Raw genomic sequence first — 19643 nt, 5'->3', positions numbered from 1 at the left:
CCATGGCTATCTTCCTCATTTCATTCAAGTCTCAACAGATGTCACCTCCTTAAAGTAATTTTTCCTGTATACAGTAGATAAAGCAACCAACCACTGTCTATTCAATCTCTCTATATTCCATATTCTAATTCTATGTTCTTCATAGCACCTATCCAGAGCTGAAATTAATTGTTCCATTTTTATTTTGTTTACTAATTTTTTATCTCCCTCTCTAAAATATAAACAGTTTAAGGTCATAGATTCAGCAGTGCCCCAGTGTCCCAGAGACTAAAACAGTTCCAGGCTTGAGCAGGTACACAAGAAATATATGTTGAGTGATTGGAAAATGCATGGGAGTTGGCCAAGAAAATACACAGGTGTATCATTTAGGAGGCTGTTACAGTAATATATTTAAGATATGATGGGTGTTTGAATCTAGATAAATGGTATTTGAGATGGTGAAAAGTGAAGCGATTTGACACATTTAGAAGAACTTAGTGGCTCATTCAACATGGGTGAAAGAGAATAAAGAGTTTATTATGGGGCTTCCCCGGCAGGCCAGTGGTTAAGACTTCACCTCCAATGGAGGGGGTGCAGGTTCCATCCCTAGTCAGGGAGCTAGATCCCACATGCCTCGTGGCCAAAAAACCAAAACATAAAAAACAGAAGCAATATTGTAACAAATTCAATAAAGACTTAAAAAAAAAGAAAGTTTATTATAACTGACATCTGATCTGGGTAAATGAGTGGATGATGCCATCATTCATTGTTAAAGGAAATACCAATAGGATAGAAAGGTTAAAAAGACATTTTTGAGAGGAAGTACACCATTGCAGTAAAAAAAACATGGGCCTAGTGTCTCTAAAGCTGTTTGTGTTTGTTGATGCTACTGTTTAACCATGGGCCATTTTTTTTCAACCCTAAGAAACCTTATTTCTATCCTTCTTATGAATGAAATTTGTTCTTGTCAATTTTTTTTTCTTTTAAATGTGCATGTTCCCAAATACAACAGATCCTTTTTCAGTTCTTATCCTGCTTGATCACTGATGATCGTTTGTTCCTTCTTGAAAGTCCTTACCATGGATTCCTATGTCACCACATTTTTCTGCCTTTCTTCCTACCTTTCTATCTTCTCCTTCTATTAATGATCAGATAAATTCCAAACTTTTCTGTTGTGACTGACTAAGTCTAGTCCCCACCCATATTTCCAACCTCACTCAGCCCACTTCCACCAAGAAACTTTCCCTGCTTTCAAGTCCAGGATTATTCTATACAATTCTCTAACGAAGGCATGATTTTTTTTTCTTTCTGAAGAACATTGAGGATTTTATCTGCATGTGAAATTTTCAAGGGACATGATAGTGAGAAAAATGCCAACTTTTTTATTGAGAAAACTTTGGTAAAAATAGACATCCTTATAACATATTTTTCTGTTGCTCTAAATTTTTCATTGTACTACTTCTGATTATTTTTCTGTAATTCACTATTACAGTTTCAGCATGAATATTTGTCTATTTTTATCCTTAACTTGGAACATTTTGAGACTTAGAGAAGACTGTTATCACCAATATTATATTAGCAAGCATGAAAGCAAATATTCCAAATAATATTAGCAATTTTAAATATTTGATCTAGCACATATTTTAATAAAGCAAGAGCATGCTCTCCTTGTATGATTCAAAATCATATTTCTCCATTATGTGGTTTCTATCACACCTCCTCAGATAGGACGATAGGATGACTATAGGGGTAGCACAAATCAGGTAGGTAGGGGAAAACATTGGGGATGAGTGGATGACATGATTTGGAGAAGTGTAGTAGGAGCTTGGGTTGAAAAGAAGCATGAAGTTTCAACATAGGAGTAGCACAGAGTTGGAGATGACAACCAGTCTGCCAAATACAGACATTTTCCCCACAACAGATACACAGAATACTACTAATATTTTTCACCATTTGGCTACTTCTACAGATGTAAATTGGAATAATTTTTTTTCTACCTATATTCTTATAATATATAAATAATAAAGAGCTATATTACATCCCTCATGAATTACCTTTCAGAGACAGTAGTAAAAGTTATGTTATTAACTAACTATATATTATATACTAACTGTGCCTTTAAGGTATACATTTTTAGCCTTTGAATGAAATGTACTCACGCTCACTATTCCATTGCGATTGTCTTCTTCTCTCACTGCCAGAGCCTTCAGAAAATTATCATGCAGGTCTTTACCAGCACTTGTTAATGTCCTATAAAAAGCAGGTCTTCAGTTATAATATATTAGATAAACAAATATGTTGAAAATACCCTGGGTACAAAAAACAATGCTTGTTTATTCCAAGTGACAATCCCTTTAACACTAAAACTATATATACACATTATACAAAATCATTATAAACCATAAACAATTATTATAATCTATTAGATACTTCAATTTAATTTCAGTTATTACAGTCTTTATTTACAAATAATTGGAATCAAGTTTATAAATAATATCAATACTGACACCAGATACAGTTAATTCCATTTATGTGCCCATATTATTCTTTTTATCATGCCATGAAAATTCAATATATTTATTCCCCTCACTACAAAAAATAATTTTAAATTGCCAATAATTTAAGTACAATTTATTAATTTAATATAAGAAAACTAAAATATTAGCCACTTAAGCCAATTCAGTTACTGGAACAGAGCACTGTTTTAGTTTTATGAGTGGAGATAATCAAGGCAAGACAGGAAACTAGGTTATCTTTGCCAGATAAAAGAAAGCATTAGAGAGAAGAGGGGAAGATGGCGGAAGAGTAAGACATGGAGATCACCTTCCTCCCCACAGATACACCGGAAATACATCTACACGAGGAACAACTCCTACAGAAAACCTACTGAATGCTGGCAGAAAACCTCAAACCTCCCAAAAGGCAAGAAACTCTCCACGTACCTGGGTAGGGCAAAAGAAAAAAGAATAAACACAGCCAAAAGGATAGGGACGGGACCTGCACCAGTGGGAGGGAGCTGTGAAGGAGGAAAGGTTTCCACACACTAGGAGGGCCCTTCGCTGGCGGAGACTGCGGATGGCAGAGGGGGAAGCTTCGGGGCCACGGAGGAGAGCACAGCAATAGGGGTGCGGAGGGCAAAGCGGGGAGATTCCCACACAGAGGATCGGTGCCGACCAGCACTCACCAGCCCGAGAGGCTTCTCTGCTCACCCGCCGGGGCGGGCAGGGCTGGGAGCTGAGGCTCAGGCTTCGGAGGTCGGAACCCAGGGAGACGAATGGGGTTGGCGGCGTGAACACAGCCTGCAGGGGGTTAGTGCACTGCGGCTAGCTGGGAGGGAGTCCGGGAAAACGTCTGGAGCTGCAGAAGAGGCAAGAGACTTTTTCTTCCCTCTTTGTTTCCTGGTGCATGAGGAGAGGGGATTAAGAGCCCTGCTTAAAGAAGCTCCAGAGACGGGCGCAAGCCACGGCTAAAAGCGCGGACCCCAGAGACGGGCGTGAGACGCTAAGGCTGCTACTGCCGCCCCCAAGAAGCCTGTGTGCGAGCACAGGTCACTATCCACACCTCCCCTCCCGGGGAGCCTGTGCATCCCGCCACTGCCAAGGTCCCGAGATCCAGGGACAACTTCCCCAGGAGAACGCACAGCGCGCCTCAGGCTGGTGCAACGTCATGCCGGCCTCTGCCGCCGCAGGCCCGCCCCACACTCCATGCCCCTCCCTCCCCCCCCCACCCCCGGCCTGAGTGAGCCAGAGCCCCCGAAGCAGCTGCTCCTTTAACCCCGTCCTGTCTGAGCGAAGAACAGACGCCCTCTGGCGACCTACACACAGAGGTGGGGCCAAATCCAAAGCTGAGGCCCTGGCAGCTGTGAGACCAAAGAAGAGAAAGGGATATCTCTCCCAGCAGCCTCAGAAGCAGCGGATTAAAGCTCCACAATCAACTTGAGGTACCCTGCATCTGTGGAATAACTGAATAGACAACGAATCATCCCAAATTGAGGAGGTGGACTTTGAGAGCAAGGTTTATGATTTCTTCCCCTTTTCCTCTTTTTGTGAGTGTGTATGTGTGTGCTACTGTGTGAGATTTTGTCTGTATAGCTTTGCTTCCACCATTTGTCCTAGGGTTCTATCCGTCCATTTTTTTTTTTTTTTTGCTTTTTTTTTAAAAAAAATTTTTTTTCTTAACAATTATTTTTTATTTTAATAACTTTATTATATTTTACCTTTTTTTTACTTTATCTTCTTTCTTTCTTTTTTCCTTCCTTCCCTCCTTCCTTCCTTCTTTCCCCCTCTCTCCCTCTTTTCTTTCTTTCTTTCCTTCTATCTTTCCTTCTACCTTCTTTCTTTCTACATCTACTAATTCTTTCTTTCTACTTTTTCTCCCTTTTATCTGAGCCGTGTGGATGAAAGGCTCTTGGTGCTGCAGCCAGGAGTCAGTGCTGTACCTCTGAGGTGGGAGAGCCAACTTCAGGACACTGGTCCACAAGAGACCTCCCAGCTCCACATAATATCAAATGGCGAAAATCTCCCAAAGATCTCCATCTCAACACCAGCACCCAGATTCACTCAACAACCAGCAAGCTACACTGCTGGATACCCTATGCCAAACAACTAGCAAGACAGGAACACAACCCCACAGACACCCCAAAATACACCACCAGACATGGACCTGCCCACCAGAAAGACAAGATCCAGCCTCACCCACCAGAACACAGGCACTAGCCCCCTCCACCAGGAAGCCTACACAACCCACTGAACCAACCTGGGGACAGAGACCAAGAACAGCGGGAACTACGAACCTGCAGCCCGCAAAAAGGAGACCCCAAACACAGTAAGATAAGCAAAATGAGAAGACAGAAAAACACACAGCAGGTGAAGGAGGAAGATAAAAACCCACCAGACCTAACAATTCAAGAGGAAATAGGCAGTCTACCTGAAAAAGAATTCAGAATAATGATAGTAAAGATGATCCAAAATCCTGGAAATAGAATAGACAAAATGCAAGAAACATTTAACAAGGACCTAGAAGAACTAAAGATTAAACAAACAATGATGAACAACACAATAAATGAAATGAAAAATACTCTAGATGGGATCACTAGCAGAATAACTGAGGCAGAAGAACAGATAAGTGACCTGGAAGATAAAATAGTGGAAATAACTACTGCAGAGCAGAATAAAGAAAAAAGAATGAAAAGAACTGAAGACATTCTCAGAGAACTCTGGGACAACATTAAACGCACCAACATTTGAATTATAGGGGTTCCAGAAGAAGAAGAGAAAAAGAAAGGGACTGAGAAAATATTTGAAGAGATTATAGTTGAAAACTTCCCTAATATGGGAAAGAAAATAGTTAATCAACTCCTGGAAGCACAGAGAGTCCCATACAGGATAAATCCAAGGAGAAATATGACAAGACACATATTAATCAAACTATCAAAAATTAAATACAAAAAAACCATATTAAAAGCAGCAAGGGAAAAACAACAAATAACACACAAGGGAATCCCCGAAATGGTTAACAGCTGATCTTTCAGCAGAAACTCTGCAAGCCAGAAGGGAGAGGCAGGACATATTTAAAGTGATGAAGGAGAAAAACCTACAACCAAGATTACTCTACCCAGCAAGGATCTCATTCAGATTTGATGGAGAAATTAAAACCTTTACAGACAAGCAAAAGCTGAGAGAGTTCAGCACCACAAAACCAGCTTTACAACAAATGCTAAAGGAACTTCTCTAGGCAACAAACACAAGAGAAGAAAAAGACCTACAATAACGAACCTAAAACAATTAAGAAAATGGGAATGGGAACATACATATCGATAATTACCTTAAATGTACATGGACTAAATGCTCCCACCAAAAGGCACAGATTAGCTGAATGGATACAAAAACAAGACCCATATATATGTTGTCTACAAGAGACCCACTTCAGACCTAGAGACACATACAGACTGAAAGTGAGGGGATGGAAAAAGTTATTCCATGCAAATGAAAACCAAAAGAAAGCTGGAGTAGCAATTCTCATATCAGACAAAATAGACATTAATATAAAGACTATTAGAAGAGACAAAGAAGGAACTACTTAATGATCAAGTGATCAATCCAAGAAGAAGATATAACAATTGTAAATATTTATGCACCCAACATAGGAGCACCTCAATACATAAGGCAAATACTAACAGCCATAAAAGGGGAAATCGACAGTAACACATTCATAGTAGGGGACTTTAACACCCCACTTTCACCAATGGACAGATCATCCAACATGAAAATAAATAAGGAAACACAAGCTTTAAATGATACATTAAACAAGATGGACTTAATTGATATTTATAGGACATTCCATCCAAAAAAAAACAGAATACACATTTTTCTCAAGTGCTCATGGAACATTCTCCAGGATAGGGAGAAGACTCAAATCAATAGAATTAGAAATGAAAAAGGAGAAGTAACAACTGACACTGAAGAAATACAAAAGATCATGAGAGATTACTACAAGCAACTCTATGCCAATAAAATGGACAACCTGGAAGAAATGGACAAATTCTTAGAAAAGCAAAACCTGCCAAGGCTGAATCAAGAAGAAACAGAAAATATGAACAGACCAATCACGAGCACTGAAATTGAAACTGTGATTAAAAATCTTCCAACAAACACAAGCCCAGGACCAGATGGCTTCACAGGCGAATTCTTTCAAACATTTAGAGAAGAGTTAACAGCTATCCTTTTCAAACTCTTCCAAAATATAGCAGAGGGAGGAACACTCCCAAACTCATTCTACGAGGCCACCATCACCCTGATACCAAAACCAGACAAGGATGTCACAAAGAAAGAAAACTACAGGCCAATATCACTGATGAACATAGAGGCAAAAATCCTCAACAAAGTACTAACAAACAGAATCCAACAGCACATTAAAAGGATCATACACCATGATCAAGTGGGGTTTATACCAGGAATGCAAGGATTCTTCAATATATGCAAATCAATCAACATGATATCCCATATTAACAAATTGAAGGAGAAAAACCATATGATCATCTCGATAGATGCAGAGACAGCTTTTGACAAAATTCAACACCAATTTATGTAAAAAACCCTGCAGAAAGTAGGCATAGAGGGAACTTTCCTCAACATAATAAAGGCCATATATGACAAACCCACAGCCAACATCGTCCTCAATGGTGAAAAACTGAAAGCATTTCAGTTTAAGATCAGGAAGAAGACAAGGTTGCCCACTCTCACCACTCTTATTCAACATAGTTTTGGAAGTTTTAGCCACAGCAATCAGAGAAGAAAAGGAAATAAAAGGAATCCAAATTGGAAAAGAAGAAGTAAAGCTGTCACTGTTTGCAGAAGACATGTTACTATACATAGAGAATCCTAAAGATGCTACCAGAAAACTACTAGAGCTAATCAATGAATTTGGTAAAGTAGCAGGATACAAAATTAATGCACAGAAATCTCTTGCATTCCTATACACTAATGATGAAAAATCTGAAAGTGAAATCAAGAAAACACTCCCATTTACCATTGCAACAAAAAGAATAAAATATCTAGGAATAAACCTACCTAAGGAGACAAAAGACCTGTATCCAGAAAATTATAGGACACTGATGAAAGAAATTAAAGATGATACAAATAGATGGAGAGATATACCATGTTCTTGGATTGGAAGAATCAACATTGTGAAAATGACTCTACTACCCAAAGCAATCTACCGATTCAATGCAATCCCTATCAAACTACCACTGGCATTTTTCACAGAACTAGAACAAAAAATTTCACAATTTGTATGGAAACACAAAAGACCCCGAATAGCCAAAGCAATCTTGAGAACGAAAAATGGAGCTGGAGGAATCAGGCTCCCTGACTTCAGACTGTACTACAAAGCTACAGTAATCAAGACAGTATGGTACTGGCAGAAAAACAGAAAGTTAGATCAATGGAACAGGGTAGAAAGCCCAGAGATAAACCCATGCACATATGGTCACCTTTTCTTTGATAAAGGAGGCAGGAATGTACAGTGGAGAAAGGACAGCCTCTTCAATAAGTGGTGCTGGGAAAACTGGACAGCTACATGTAAAAGTATGAGATTAGATCACTCCCTAACACCATACACAAAAATAAGCCCAAAGGATTAAAGACCTAAATGTAAGGCCAGAAACTATCAAACCCTTAAAGGAAATCATAGGCAGAACACTCTATGACATAAATCACAGCAAGATCCTTTTTGACCCACCTCCTAGAGAAATGGAAATAAAATCAAAAATAAACAAATGGGATCTAATGAAACTTCAAAGCTTTTGCAAGGCAAAGGAAACATACACAAGACCAAAAGACAACCCTCAGAATGGGAGAAAGTATTTGCAAATGAAGCAAGTGACAAAGGATTAATCTCCAAAATTTATAAGCAGCTCATGCAGCTCAATAACAAAAAAACAAACAATCCAATCCAAAAATGGGCAGAAGACCTAAATAGACATTTCTGCAAAGAAGATATACAGACTGCCAACAAACACATGAAAGAATGCTCAATATCATTAATCATTAGAGAAATGCAAATCAAAACTAGAATGAGATATCATCTCACACCAGTCAGAATGGCCATCATCAAAAAATCTTGAAACAATAAATGCTGGAGAGGGTTTGGAGAAAAGGGAACACTCTTGCACTGCTGGTGGGAATGTGAATTGGTACAGCCACTATGAAGAACAGTATAGAGGTTCCTTAAAAAACTACAAATAGAACTACCATATGACCCAGCAATCCCACTACTGGGCATATACCCTGAGAAAACCATAATTCAAAAAGAGTCATGTACCAAAATGTTCATTGCAGCTCTATTTACAATAGCCCAGAGATGGAAGCAACCTAAGTGTCCATCATCGGATGAATGGATAAAGAAGATGTGGCACATATATACAATGGAATATTACTCAGCCTTAAAAAGAAACGAAATTGAGCTATTTTTAATGAGGTGGATAGACCTAGAGTGTGTCATACAGAGTGAAGTAAGTCAGAAAGGGAAAGACAAATACCGTATGCTAACACATATATATGGAATTTAAGGGAAAAAAATGTCACGAAGAACCTAGGGGTAAGACAGGAATAAAGACACAGACCTACTAGAGAATGGACTTGAGGATATGGGGAGGTGGATGGGTAAGCTGTGACAAGGCGAGAGAGAGGCATGGACATATATATACTACCAAGCGTAAAATAAATAACTAGTGGGAAGCAGCCGCATAGCACAGGGAGATCAGCTTGGTGCTTTGTGACCGCCTGGAGGGGTGGGATAGGGAGATTGGGAGGGAGGGAGATGCAAGAGTGAAGAGATATGGGAACATATGTATATGTGTAACTGATTCACTTTGTTATAAAGCAGAAACTAACACACCATTGTAAAGCAATTATACTCCAATATAAATATGTAATAAAAAAAAGAAAAGAAAGCATTAAGAATTCAAGAGAGAAATGACTTTCTTTGGAAATAAATTTTAAAGAAAATTTATCACAGTGATTTTGATCAAGCAACACTGAACCACAAAATAAAGAGTGCATTCAAGAGTGATTTGAGAAATAATAAGCATTTCTTTATTTAGCAATTTTCTATATATTCAACAAACATTTCTATTGCATGTCTTTTATGTACCAGGAACAGTACTAGGGACAAAGATAAATGAGACATAATTCCTGCTTTCAAGTTGCCTGTGGTCTGATGGAGGTGAACAGATACAGGAACATTATAATATCATACCATGTGATAAGTGTAATAATAGAGATATGGATGGATATTGAATCATAAGAGAAATATCTTACCTATTCAAGGAAAAGTCACTTAATCTTTTTCTTTTCACACACACACTGTATTTTATTTTTACAAGAGATAAATAAGTCACTTAATCTTAAGTTTTAAAGCCATCGTTGAACTAAGTGTTAAAAGATGAGACAGCATTAGCCAGTTTGGGGGTGAGGGTGGTGGGAGACGGAAAGAGTTTTGAGTAACTTCAAAGGAATTAAAGAACAGAGATGAAAAACTGCCAGGTGCCCTTGGGTAACTGCAAAACAGTCAGAAAGTAAGCACAGGAAGTGAAGGAGAAACCATACAATATTAATAAAAGCTAATATTTTTACAGACATACTGTTGTAAATATTTAGTTAAGGCCACTCAGCTAATCGGAGCAGACCTGTTTTCAAACTCAGGCAGTCTGGTTCTAAAACTGATTCTCATAACCATTAGGCCATGCTGCCTTTCCAGGAAGGCCTTGCATGCTACATTAAGGAGCTTGAGCCTTATCTTGTAGGAGATGTTGAATCACAAGGGTCGTATGCAAGGAAATAAGATGGTCAATTTTGTGTTTCAGTAATAGTATCCAGGCATTGTGATAAACATAGCATGAAGGAGAGCCACAATGGAAAGATTAATTAGGGAGCTTTAGTAAGAGATGATGAAGACCTGAGTTAAAGCAGTGGTGGTAAGAATAAGAGGGAATAGATTAAGGAAATATTTAAAAGGGAAATAGACCTGGTGATTTCTTTTTGTGAAGAGTTAAAGAGAGATTACTACCAGGTTTCTTTAAATCAATATAGGCATGTACAATATGTAACCTACTGATAATTTTGATGAACTATAAATTCAACTCGTTAAGTTGATCACAGTTTGTCAGCTTTTCCTTTTCTAATTTTATGTGCCTTGGCTTATAGTATCAATATCAACTAATAATCAAAATATCTAAATATACATAAACTACTCATTGGTACCAATGCAGAGAATCAGATATTTGAGAAATTTCTCAATTTATTGTGCTATTCAAAATTGAGTCTTCCATATTATAATACACCTATGCACTGCTCTGACATTAAATCTCCAAAATATCAAATTTATTTTGTCAGAAGCTTGCCCAGAAAACATGTATTTTTTCACCATTGCTCACAGGTTAATCTTTTCATCACTAGTCAGTTTCTACCTAATTTCCTGCTTATGGTCTATATTTAAAACCAGAACGAGTTAGAAATTCTTTGTGAAGTTTCAACAGAGAATTAGTTTTACAAGTGTATCAATCAGGACTGGTTAGGTTATGCTATAGTAACAAGTGGCCCAAATGTCTGTGGTTTATAATTACAAAGGATTATTTCTCAATAATGCTATGCATCAATAGCAGGTTGATTGTGGCTCTTCATCTTGAAGGGATGAACTGGGAGGCTCATGAAATAGCCTCTATCTGAAACATCTTTGGTTATTGTGCAGAGGGAACATGGTCACATGCTGGCTCTTAGAGCATCTGCTTGTAAGAGACTCATGTCACGTCCACTCACATTTGATTGGCCAAAGCAAGTGCCATGCCTGAAATCTATGGGATGGAAAAGTATAATACTGCCCAGGGAAGAGTAGCAAATATCTGTAAACAGTATCCTATGTACCCCTTGCTTCTATAGCATAACCAAACAAAGGCTGAGAGTAGATAGCTCAGTAAACAAGAGCAATAAAGAAAACAATTTCTGAGTAAAATTTAAAGGTATACAAAATGTGTTAAATAATGTGGTTCATTGTAATTTAACCAAATAAAGATGCTTTTGGAAATTAAGATCACTAATCTTAGCTCCAAAGCAGAATATTTTCCCACAGACCCACAAAACTTCTAAAAATTATGGTTGAAGGAATGAAATAGACTGGTATGTGGTGTTCTGTGATAGTCATAAACACCTGTTGGTTTTGCCTCCCTGACATCCCTTCCCACTTTTGATAACAGAACCTAATTTTTTATTTGGAAAATGGTCCCTCCCACTTGCTATGCTTTGTTAACACAGTCATTTAAGGTACCCACTCACTCACAACTCTTACCTCCCAAACCCCAGCGAATGAATATGCCTCAAGCTTAACCAATATCACTTAACCTCAAGAGAACGTACATCATAAACAGAGAGACACAAGGATGAAAAGCAACTGGAATTGTAGTGATTGTCCTTAATTCCTACTACATAACCTCATCATTCAACTTTTTCTTCAAATCTATGATAACCAGTGCTCCTCCAATAAATCTCATTTTTTTATTTAGTTCATTAGAATTGGTTTCTATTGCTCACAACCAAAACCTATAATTGACATGATGGTTATCTAGCTAAGATACTGCAGACCTCCTAAAGGTTTCCATATAGTAAGTCTACTCCCCACTCCTCCCACCTCCCCAAATACACCTTACTTTGCTGTAAGTCTTTAGAACATTACAGATAAGTTAAAGTCCAATTTGATCACCAACCCCTGCCTCAAAACACCAAAGGTAACCATCATTATCATTTCTGCATGCATCCTTCAAGGTTATTGTCTATTGTTTACGTATATACTTGTGTACCCATAAAAGCATATATAGTATCATTTGGTGAGTTGTTCATTTTATCACATATTTTTCAACTTACTGTTTTGTTGCATTGTTGTTATTGTTCCTGGGAGTAGATGTTTATGAGAGTGCCAAGGAAGATCAAAATTATTCCCAAGTTTATCAGACATGAAAAGTCAGAAGAATAGATTTCTATGTACCATTCACTAGCAGGGAAGGAACTCCTAATATTCTGGCAGGCCTAGCTCACTTGCAAACAGCTGAGGCTTTTAGCAGGTATCTGGGCAGGGCAGGAAAAGGAAATAATTGCAGTAGAATTTTTGCTGTCCCTGGACACTTACTTTGACCCACACTGTTTTCCCTTTTTCCATAAAAATAAAACCCCGGTTTTCACCTGAGCATGTAGCTTCCTGGAATAAAGACTACATTTTATAGGCTTTTTTGCAGGTATTTATGCCCATATGACTAATTTTTGCACAATGGTATCCAAGTGAAAATTACATACAACTTCTGTACTTAAAGGGGGTGGGTGCCATTTTGCCTGTAGTTGGAATGCCATATAATGACTGTTGCTCCAGCTGCCATCTTGACTTAAGTGGGAGGCCACTGTTATGGAGAAACAAGAGAAAGAAGGAGAGTCCCTGGCACCCTGGAGGACCAACCCAGCCTTGATTGACACCATCTGGACATCTGGAATATGAGACTAAAAAGGGTTTATATTTGGTTTCAGCCACTGTCATTTTAGGTTTTTCTATTATTTTTAACTAAACTTAATCTAAACAGATACATTCACCATATGAAATTGCTCACCCTTCCGACAAAGATGCTGTTGTGGGATTGGCTTGGTGATCAAACTAGACTTTAACCTTATCCGTAATATTCTGAGGATATCACAGGAGACTGTATTACTTATCTATTTAAAATGAATTGTTTTTTAAATAGTCAAAATGTTAAGTATTTTAAATGGAAGCATGAGATAATGGAAATTAAGCTGAAATATAAGATGGGACATCAGTCTTTAATTCTTATCCATTTACCAAGTGATTAGTCCAAGTCATCATGTTTTTCTGAACCTGGATTTCACAATGGGCTAAATAATCTCTAAGCCCCCTAGCAGTTGTACAACTTGTAATGTAAAATGATCATACTCTATCATCAATCACCAAGCATCATTAATTTATAATCAGCTTAAGAAATGTGACTGTCACACTGACAATACATTAAGAGCATATTGTTCAAGTCTTACATACACAGACTTACATCATTTCTTATAACCTCTATGAGGAAGATAAAAGTATTTTTGTTCTATAAATTGGGAACAGAGAGGATATGGTCTATAACCCCTAAGCTATTTGCAGCAGAGTAAAAAAAATTATATAAATAATCAATTATTATAGCATGCTACATCTGAGAACCTGAAACTTCTCAGCAAGGAGAAATATTGGAAAAGAAAGGTAATACCGAGGGTGTGGTAAGGAATTCTTAAATCTTTAACATGCATTACTCTTACTTAACTAGATTTATTTAACAGTCAGTGACCTGAGAAACCTTGCTTAAGTAAATATTACAAAAGGAGTTACTTCCTCAAGAAGTGAAGTAGTTCTGTTACAAAATTTGAGGGCTATAAGTTTTATAAAGGCAAATACTCCATCTTTGTTTACACTCCACCACACTTTCAAAATGGCATAGAAATCATATGGATGAGTTAAATTTTACCAACTTTGTTTAATCATTAGCTAAACATATTTATATAATTCTACATGAATGACTAAATATATTCTTAGTCCTCAAAAATTAGGCTACTGGCTTTATGATTTAATTACGTTGCTTATATATCCCACATTCACATTTCATGTTTCTAGAATTTACATTCAACTCATTAGCACTTGTTTCAATATGTAATTCAACCTCTCTGTGCCTCAGTTTCTTTAAAAGAATTTTTAGTAACTCAGTTTGGAAAAATTAAATGGAGAGTATAGTAAAAAATAAAGTAAAAAATAGTAAATGAGTAAAAAATGTATTATAAAAACTCTATAATATTATCTTCTAAAGAAACAAGCACACTTTTTATGAAAAAGTAGTTTTCATAAACAGCTTTATTTCCCATGATGAGTTTACTGACAAAACTATTTGTATGTATGTGTATTTGTATGGTCTCAAATAATATAATTTTGATTTTTTAGAGGCCAAAATGGAAAAAATTGTTTGCAAAGTTGATAAAAAATATATATAATTTTAGTTAAAACAATGTGTGAATTTTTAGATAAGTCATTTGAGTGTCTGAGTATGAAATTGGGAGATATGTTTTTATAGTCCTTTATCATAGGGCATCTGTTGCTTTGTCAGAGAGTGATGATCTTGCACATTTTTTCCAGGACAACATGATACCTTTTGTTTTGTCCTTTACATAAATTAGGAGGAAAAAAATCTTATTTTTCCCCCAATAAAATGTTTTATGAATATTTTTAAATTGGTAAATCTTCACATTTCTTTTCTTAATTTGTCATTGTATATTTGCTCTGTATTAATCAGCTCAGGCTGCCATAGTAAAATACTATAGTATTTTATTATGCCCACAGACTGGATGGCTTCAATAACAGAAATTTATTTATCACAGTTCTGGACATTGGAAGTCTGAGGTCAGGGTACCAGCATGTTCTGTTTCTCTTTAGCTTGCAGCTGGCTGCCTTCTCACTGTGTCCTCACACAGCAGAGAGAGAACAAGAGCAAACTCTCTGGTATCTCTTCTTATATGAGCACTAAACCCATCACGAAGGCCCCACCATCATAATCTCATCTAAACCCAACTGCCTGCCAAAGGCCAGTCTCCAAATACCATCCCACTGGGGGTTAGGGTTTCAGCATATGAATTTGGCAGGGTGGGAGTGGGATGAGAGGTGCACACAATTCTATTCATAGCATATTCTTTCTCCCTTCAGAACTCGTTTCCCACATTTTAATTTTTCTTGCAATATTCTGTCTTGCTTGCCTTATCACTTCTTTGGTACAACTTTGATATTTCAAATTTTCTTTTATCATGTGGGATAACTTAGCAAGTTTTTACCTCTTGAGATATGCTAGATTAAGTTACTGCAGTAAACTATTTGTTCCTCTCCAGCTATCCTTAGCAAGGTGCAAACAATTTCAAGCCAGATAACCACAGAAAAATTCCAAATGCCTGACCATAGGAATTTGCCTCAAATAGCATAGAGAAAAACTTCCTTTTCCTTATCTTGAATGTGAATTTAGATGAAAATAATACATGCATTATAGAACTATTTTAACTTTTATATGTGTGGAATATAACTAACATACATAAAAGCAGCATAAAACTTCGTTAATCTGTTATGACAAAGCCAATCCCTGTAGCTCATCACTTAGTCAAGAAGTAGAACAATGATGACACTCCAGGACCCCCACTTATTCCTTCCTGCTCACAACTCCATCTCCCACCACCATCATCACCACAGGTAACCACTTTCTTACTCTTATGAAATCCACTCCCATGCTTTTCCCTTATCTGTCTTCAACTTTCATGATCATCATTACCTTTTATCACTTAAGTATGTATCCCCAAACAATATAGTTTAATTTGCCTGTTTTTGAACTTTCTACAAATGGGATCATGAAGTGTGTATTTTTAACATACTGTTTCTTTCATTAATATTTTTGATGTACATTTTTGCATACATGCTGATGCATGGGGCTGTACCTCACTTTCACTGAATTCTTTTACATGAATATACAATTATTTATTTATCCTTTTTAGTAACATAGACCTCAAAGTTGTTTCTCATTTGGGTGTATTATAAACATGCTGCTAGAATTTCCTGTACATGTGTCCTGAGCGTAAATTTCTCTAAGATATGTAGCTAGCAATGGAACAGCTGTGTTGTAGGATATTTGTAACTTTAACTTTACAAAATAATGCCAGCTTCTTTCCAAAATGGTTGAACCAATTTACACTCCTACTACCAGAATATGAGAGTTCTTTTTGCTCCATATCATTCCCAAAATGTTGCATTTTAGGACATTTTAATATTAAGCAACTCAGTGTATTTGTACTACTATCTCATCATGTCTTTAATTTGCATTTCCCTGATTACTTTTATGTTTTGTATGTACATGCTTTTATGTCTGATTTGTATGTCCTCTGAATACCAGAATGAATACCAGAAATTGTGTAGAAGGAAAAAAGCAACCAGTGAACAATTTCAAGTCCTTTCCTTTGAGCATAAATCCACCTTTAATACTGGAGGGGTGATTTTTTGAAGATCCAAGAGGAAAAATATAGTGGAGCTAAATCCAATGTGTGGTTTTTGAGTCTCCTGTCTTTTCGTGTAAGCTATTCTTGGTTGCTTTTCTTTTCTTAAAATGTAATTGAAACAGTGTTCCTTCGCAGTCAAATCAGTCAGGATACATTTGGAGACATTTAAGGTTTAGGAACTTTTATACCATATACTATGATTCCCACAGAATTTCCAGGAGGTCATCAATTTATATTCTAATAAATTTCAGAAAAGGAGACTACTTGAGAAATGAGATTCACTTATTGGTGAGAAGGAATGAGAATCAAATTTCCATTAAGAAGATGAATGGCACCACCTTCCCCACCCTTTTCTGTGTGAAAGAGTTTTTAAATTATCAAATGTACAGTAAAGCTATCAACATCTCTGGGAAAAAACTTCAACTGTCAGAAGCACACGGACGAAAGACAAGAAGTGCTAACATGCACACTGGACAGCTGTTTCTTTTCATTTTCTATTTTGAGAAAAACCCAAGTGGGAGTCCTGAAAAATCTGTGGTATCTTACATCAGTCAAACTCCACTTCGCCTGGATGAAAATTTGTGCTTTTCTTTGAGGGAACGAAATGGTTTGGCTTCTGTGTGAGAAAGTGTCAATGAACTCCTCATTTTTTGGTACATTTGGCAAGTTTCTCTAATTAATTCTTAAATATGGTAGGTTAAGATGTTCTCACACTTTGAGGAGAAAAGAAGTTGCTTAGAGAGAAAATAAATGCTCGCAGTTTCTGAACGTGTTTGCTTTTATTCTGTAAACACATTAATATATAACTTTGCTTTTACCCTCCTCTGGGAGGGAGCTAAATCTTTTATCTGTTTTGAAGTATATTCCCTCATCTTCCGGTTATATTTATACAGTAAAGCCAGTGAGAAAATAGAAAGCAAGGAAGGTAACCCCTGGTTTGATATGCTTGCCTCCAAACTCCTATCTGTGGGAATCAGCCTTATTGCTCCATAGAACGCTGAGGTTGTCATGCACATGAGGCTTTAGAAAGCTGAAGGTCTTGAGGCTCAACATCTTTATGCTAAATAGCTAGTCTTTATGTGTGTGTCTCTTGTTAATAATTTTTGAAAGATTCTATATAAAGAGGAAGACAATTTGATACAATGAAATTCCAGGGGGCAATTCCTCACCAGAGAAAAGCAGTCTAAGCAGAAGCCCACACTGCATTTCTCAACAACTGTATGAGGCAGTAAGGTCTGTCATGTATCGGGAATAGTGGACATATGGGTGCTCAGAGCAGAAGAGTATACAGACGAGGGGGGCGCTGTATGGGAGGAGAGGGGTATCCATGTGGGACCTTGAGGAGAAAGATACCTAAAGAAGGCTGTTAGGAAGGCTTGCTGCCTGATGTCCTCTGTATGAACCCCTGTGTTAGCCCTTTAATAAAAGTTGCAGTACTGTGATGCAAGTCTGACCCTTAGTGATAAAGAGAGTTTAGAAAAGATGGGACAACATTAGAATGAGGAGACAGAAAGAGAGACCTAAACTGCTATGCTAAGGAAGGTTCAACAAAGCTCTACGTATGTCCTTAAACCAAAGTCAGCAAATAAAGAGTTACAGCCCCCAGAAATGGATCTGCCCTTAATATCCCTGCCATACTCAGTCGCTGAGGGAAAGCAGCCTATGGGAGGTGTGGCCTGGGTGCAAATGCACAATAGGTTTCAAAACCATCTGAAGGGGTCCTCAGTTAATTACACTCCTTATGTGAGGTACATTCTCCTAACAACCACAATCTCCTTTCATCCAAAACAAAAATCCTGAGGTTCAAAATCACCAACACAATAATTCACTTGCTTTATCACGAATAGTCTCAAAATAAAATTGCCAATATTATCATCAACAATGTGCTTTGAAAAAACTTTAAGACTTTTTGCAGATCTTTTTTTCCTTAGGGTTTATCCCAGTAGAGATGCATAACCACATTACTGTGTTGTAAAGTCACCACACTTGAAAAACATCCCTTCTTTATAGCTATGATCCCAGCTAGATACATAATTAGGTTCATTTATTTAATTTTATTTCACTTTTTAAGCTATTTTAAAATTTACCTTATAATTATAGAAAATATTCTTAGAATTCTAAAGTCAAATCTACAATTTAGAGATTTAAAGAAGTCTAGCTTGTATCTCTCCCAGTTCCCTCTATCCTGTTCTATTCCCTCCCTTCTATATAGATCATCATTTTAAATAAAAGGATTAGCTTTATATTGCCTTTTTAACTGTTATTTTTTTAAATATAAGCATATCTATCTATCATCTAGCTAGCTAGCTCTATATTTATTTTGTAAATAGTAGCATCCTATACTCATTTATCTCAACCTTGCTTTTTCACTTAGCATTATATTCAGGGAATTATGCTATAGCAGTAAGAGACATTTTCACCCCTCTTTTGGTTGCATAGTACTCTATTATAATATAGTCACTTAGCTACTTATGGTCATTTGGGTTGTTCTCTGTTATTTGTTATGACAAATATTGCTTACAGCTTTGGGCATAGGTCATTTCATATTTTTTGCCAGTATATTTTTGGAATAAATACCTCAGTGCAGAATTCCTGGTCAAAGAGTGCATGAGTATTTTATTTTGTTAAATATTATCAAATTCTTCTTCAAGGGGTTGGTCTATTTTGCAGTCCTCCCTGTCATTAATAAGAGTACCATTTATAAGTTTCTGCACAGACTCGCCAAAAAAGTATGTTCCAAAGCTTTTAGATTTTTGTTGATTTGATAGGTGAGAAACTATCTCAGTACACTTTTTGTATTTATCTTATTTTTTAAAAAAACGTTAACATATTTTCATATGTTTAGACTATTTGAATTTCTTTTTCTGTGAACTATATGTTGATACCTCATTTTTCTATAATATTCTTGGCCTCTTTTCTTCTTTAAACATGAAGAATTTTAGCTATTCTCTGTGATATGAATTGCAAATATTTTCCCAGTTTTTCATTTGTCATCCTACTCTGCTTAGAGTGCATTTTACCAAGAAAATGTTTTATTTGTGTTATCAAATTATCAATCTTTCC

The 19643-nt window shown here is 36.8% G+C and overlaps 1 protein-coding gene across 2 annotated transcripts in view; it reads right to left on the bottom strand.

The window, feature by feature from the left end:
• CFAP299 (cilia and flagella associated protein 299) overlaps positions 1-19643 on the bottom strand; it is a gene marked incomplete at both ends in the record, with an annotated part of 616738 nt that overhangs the window by 376959 nt on the left and 220136 nt on the right. For both annotated transcript variants that reach the window (XM_082837623.1, XM_082837624.1), the window contains one exon: positions 2139-2229. In XM_082837623.1, the coding sequence (XP_082693749.1) occupies positions 2139-2229 (91 nt within the window). The remainder of the gene's footprint in view (positions 1-2138; positions 2230-19643) is intronic.

The sequence above is a fragment of the Leucopleurus acutus genome (genome assembly GCF_964270905.1).
Source record: "Leucopleurus acutus genome assembly, chromosome: 4".
Classification (NCBI taxonomy): domain Eukaryota; kingdom Metazoa; phylum Chordata; class Mammalia; order Artiodactyla; family Delphinidae; genus Leucopleurus; species Leucopleurus acutus.
Note: the sequence above shows the minus strand (reverse complement) of the source record. Positions and strands in the feature narration are given on the sequence as shown.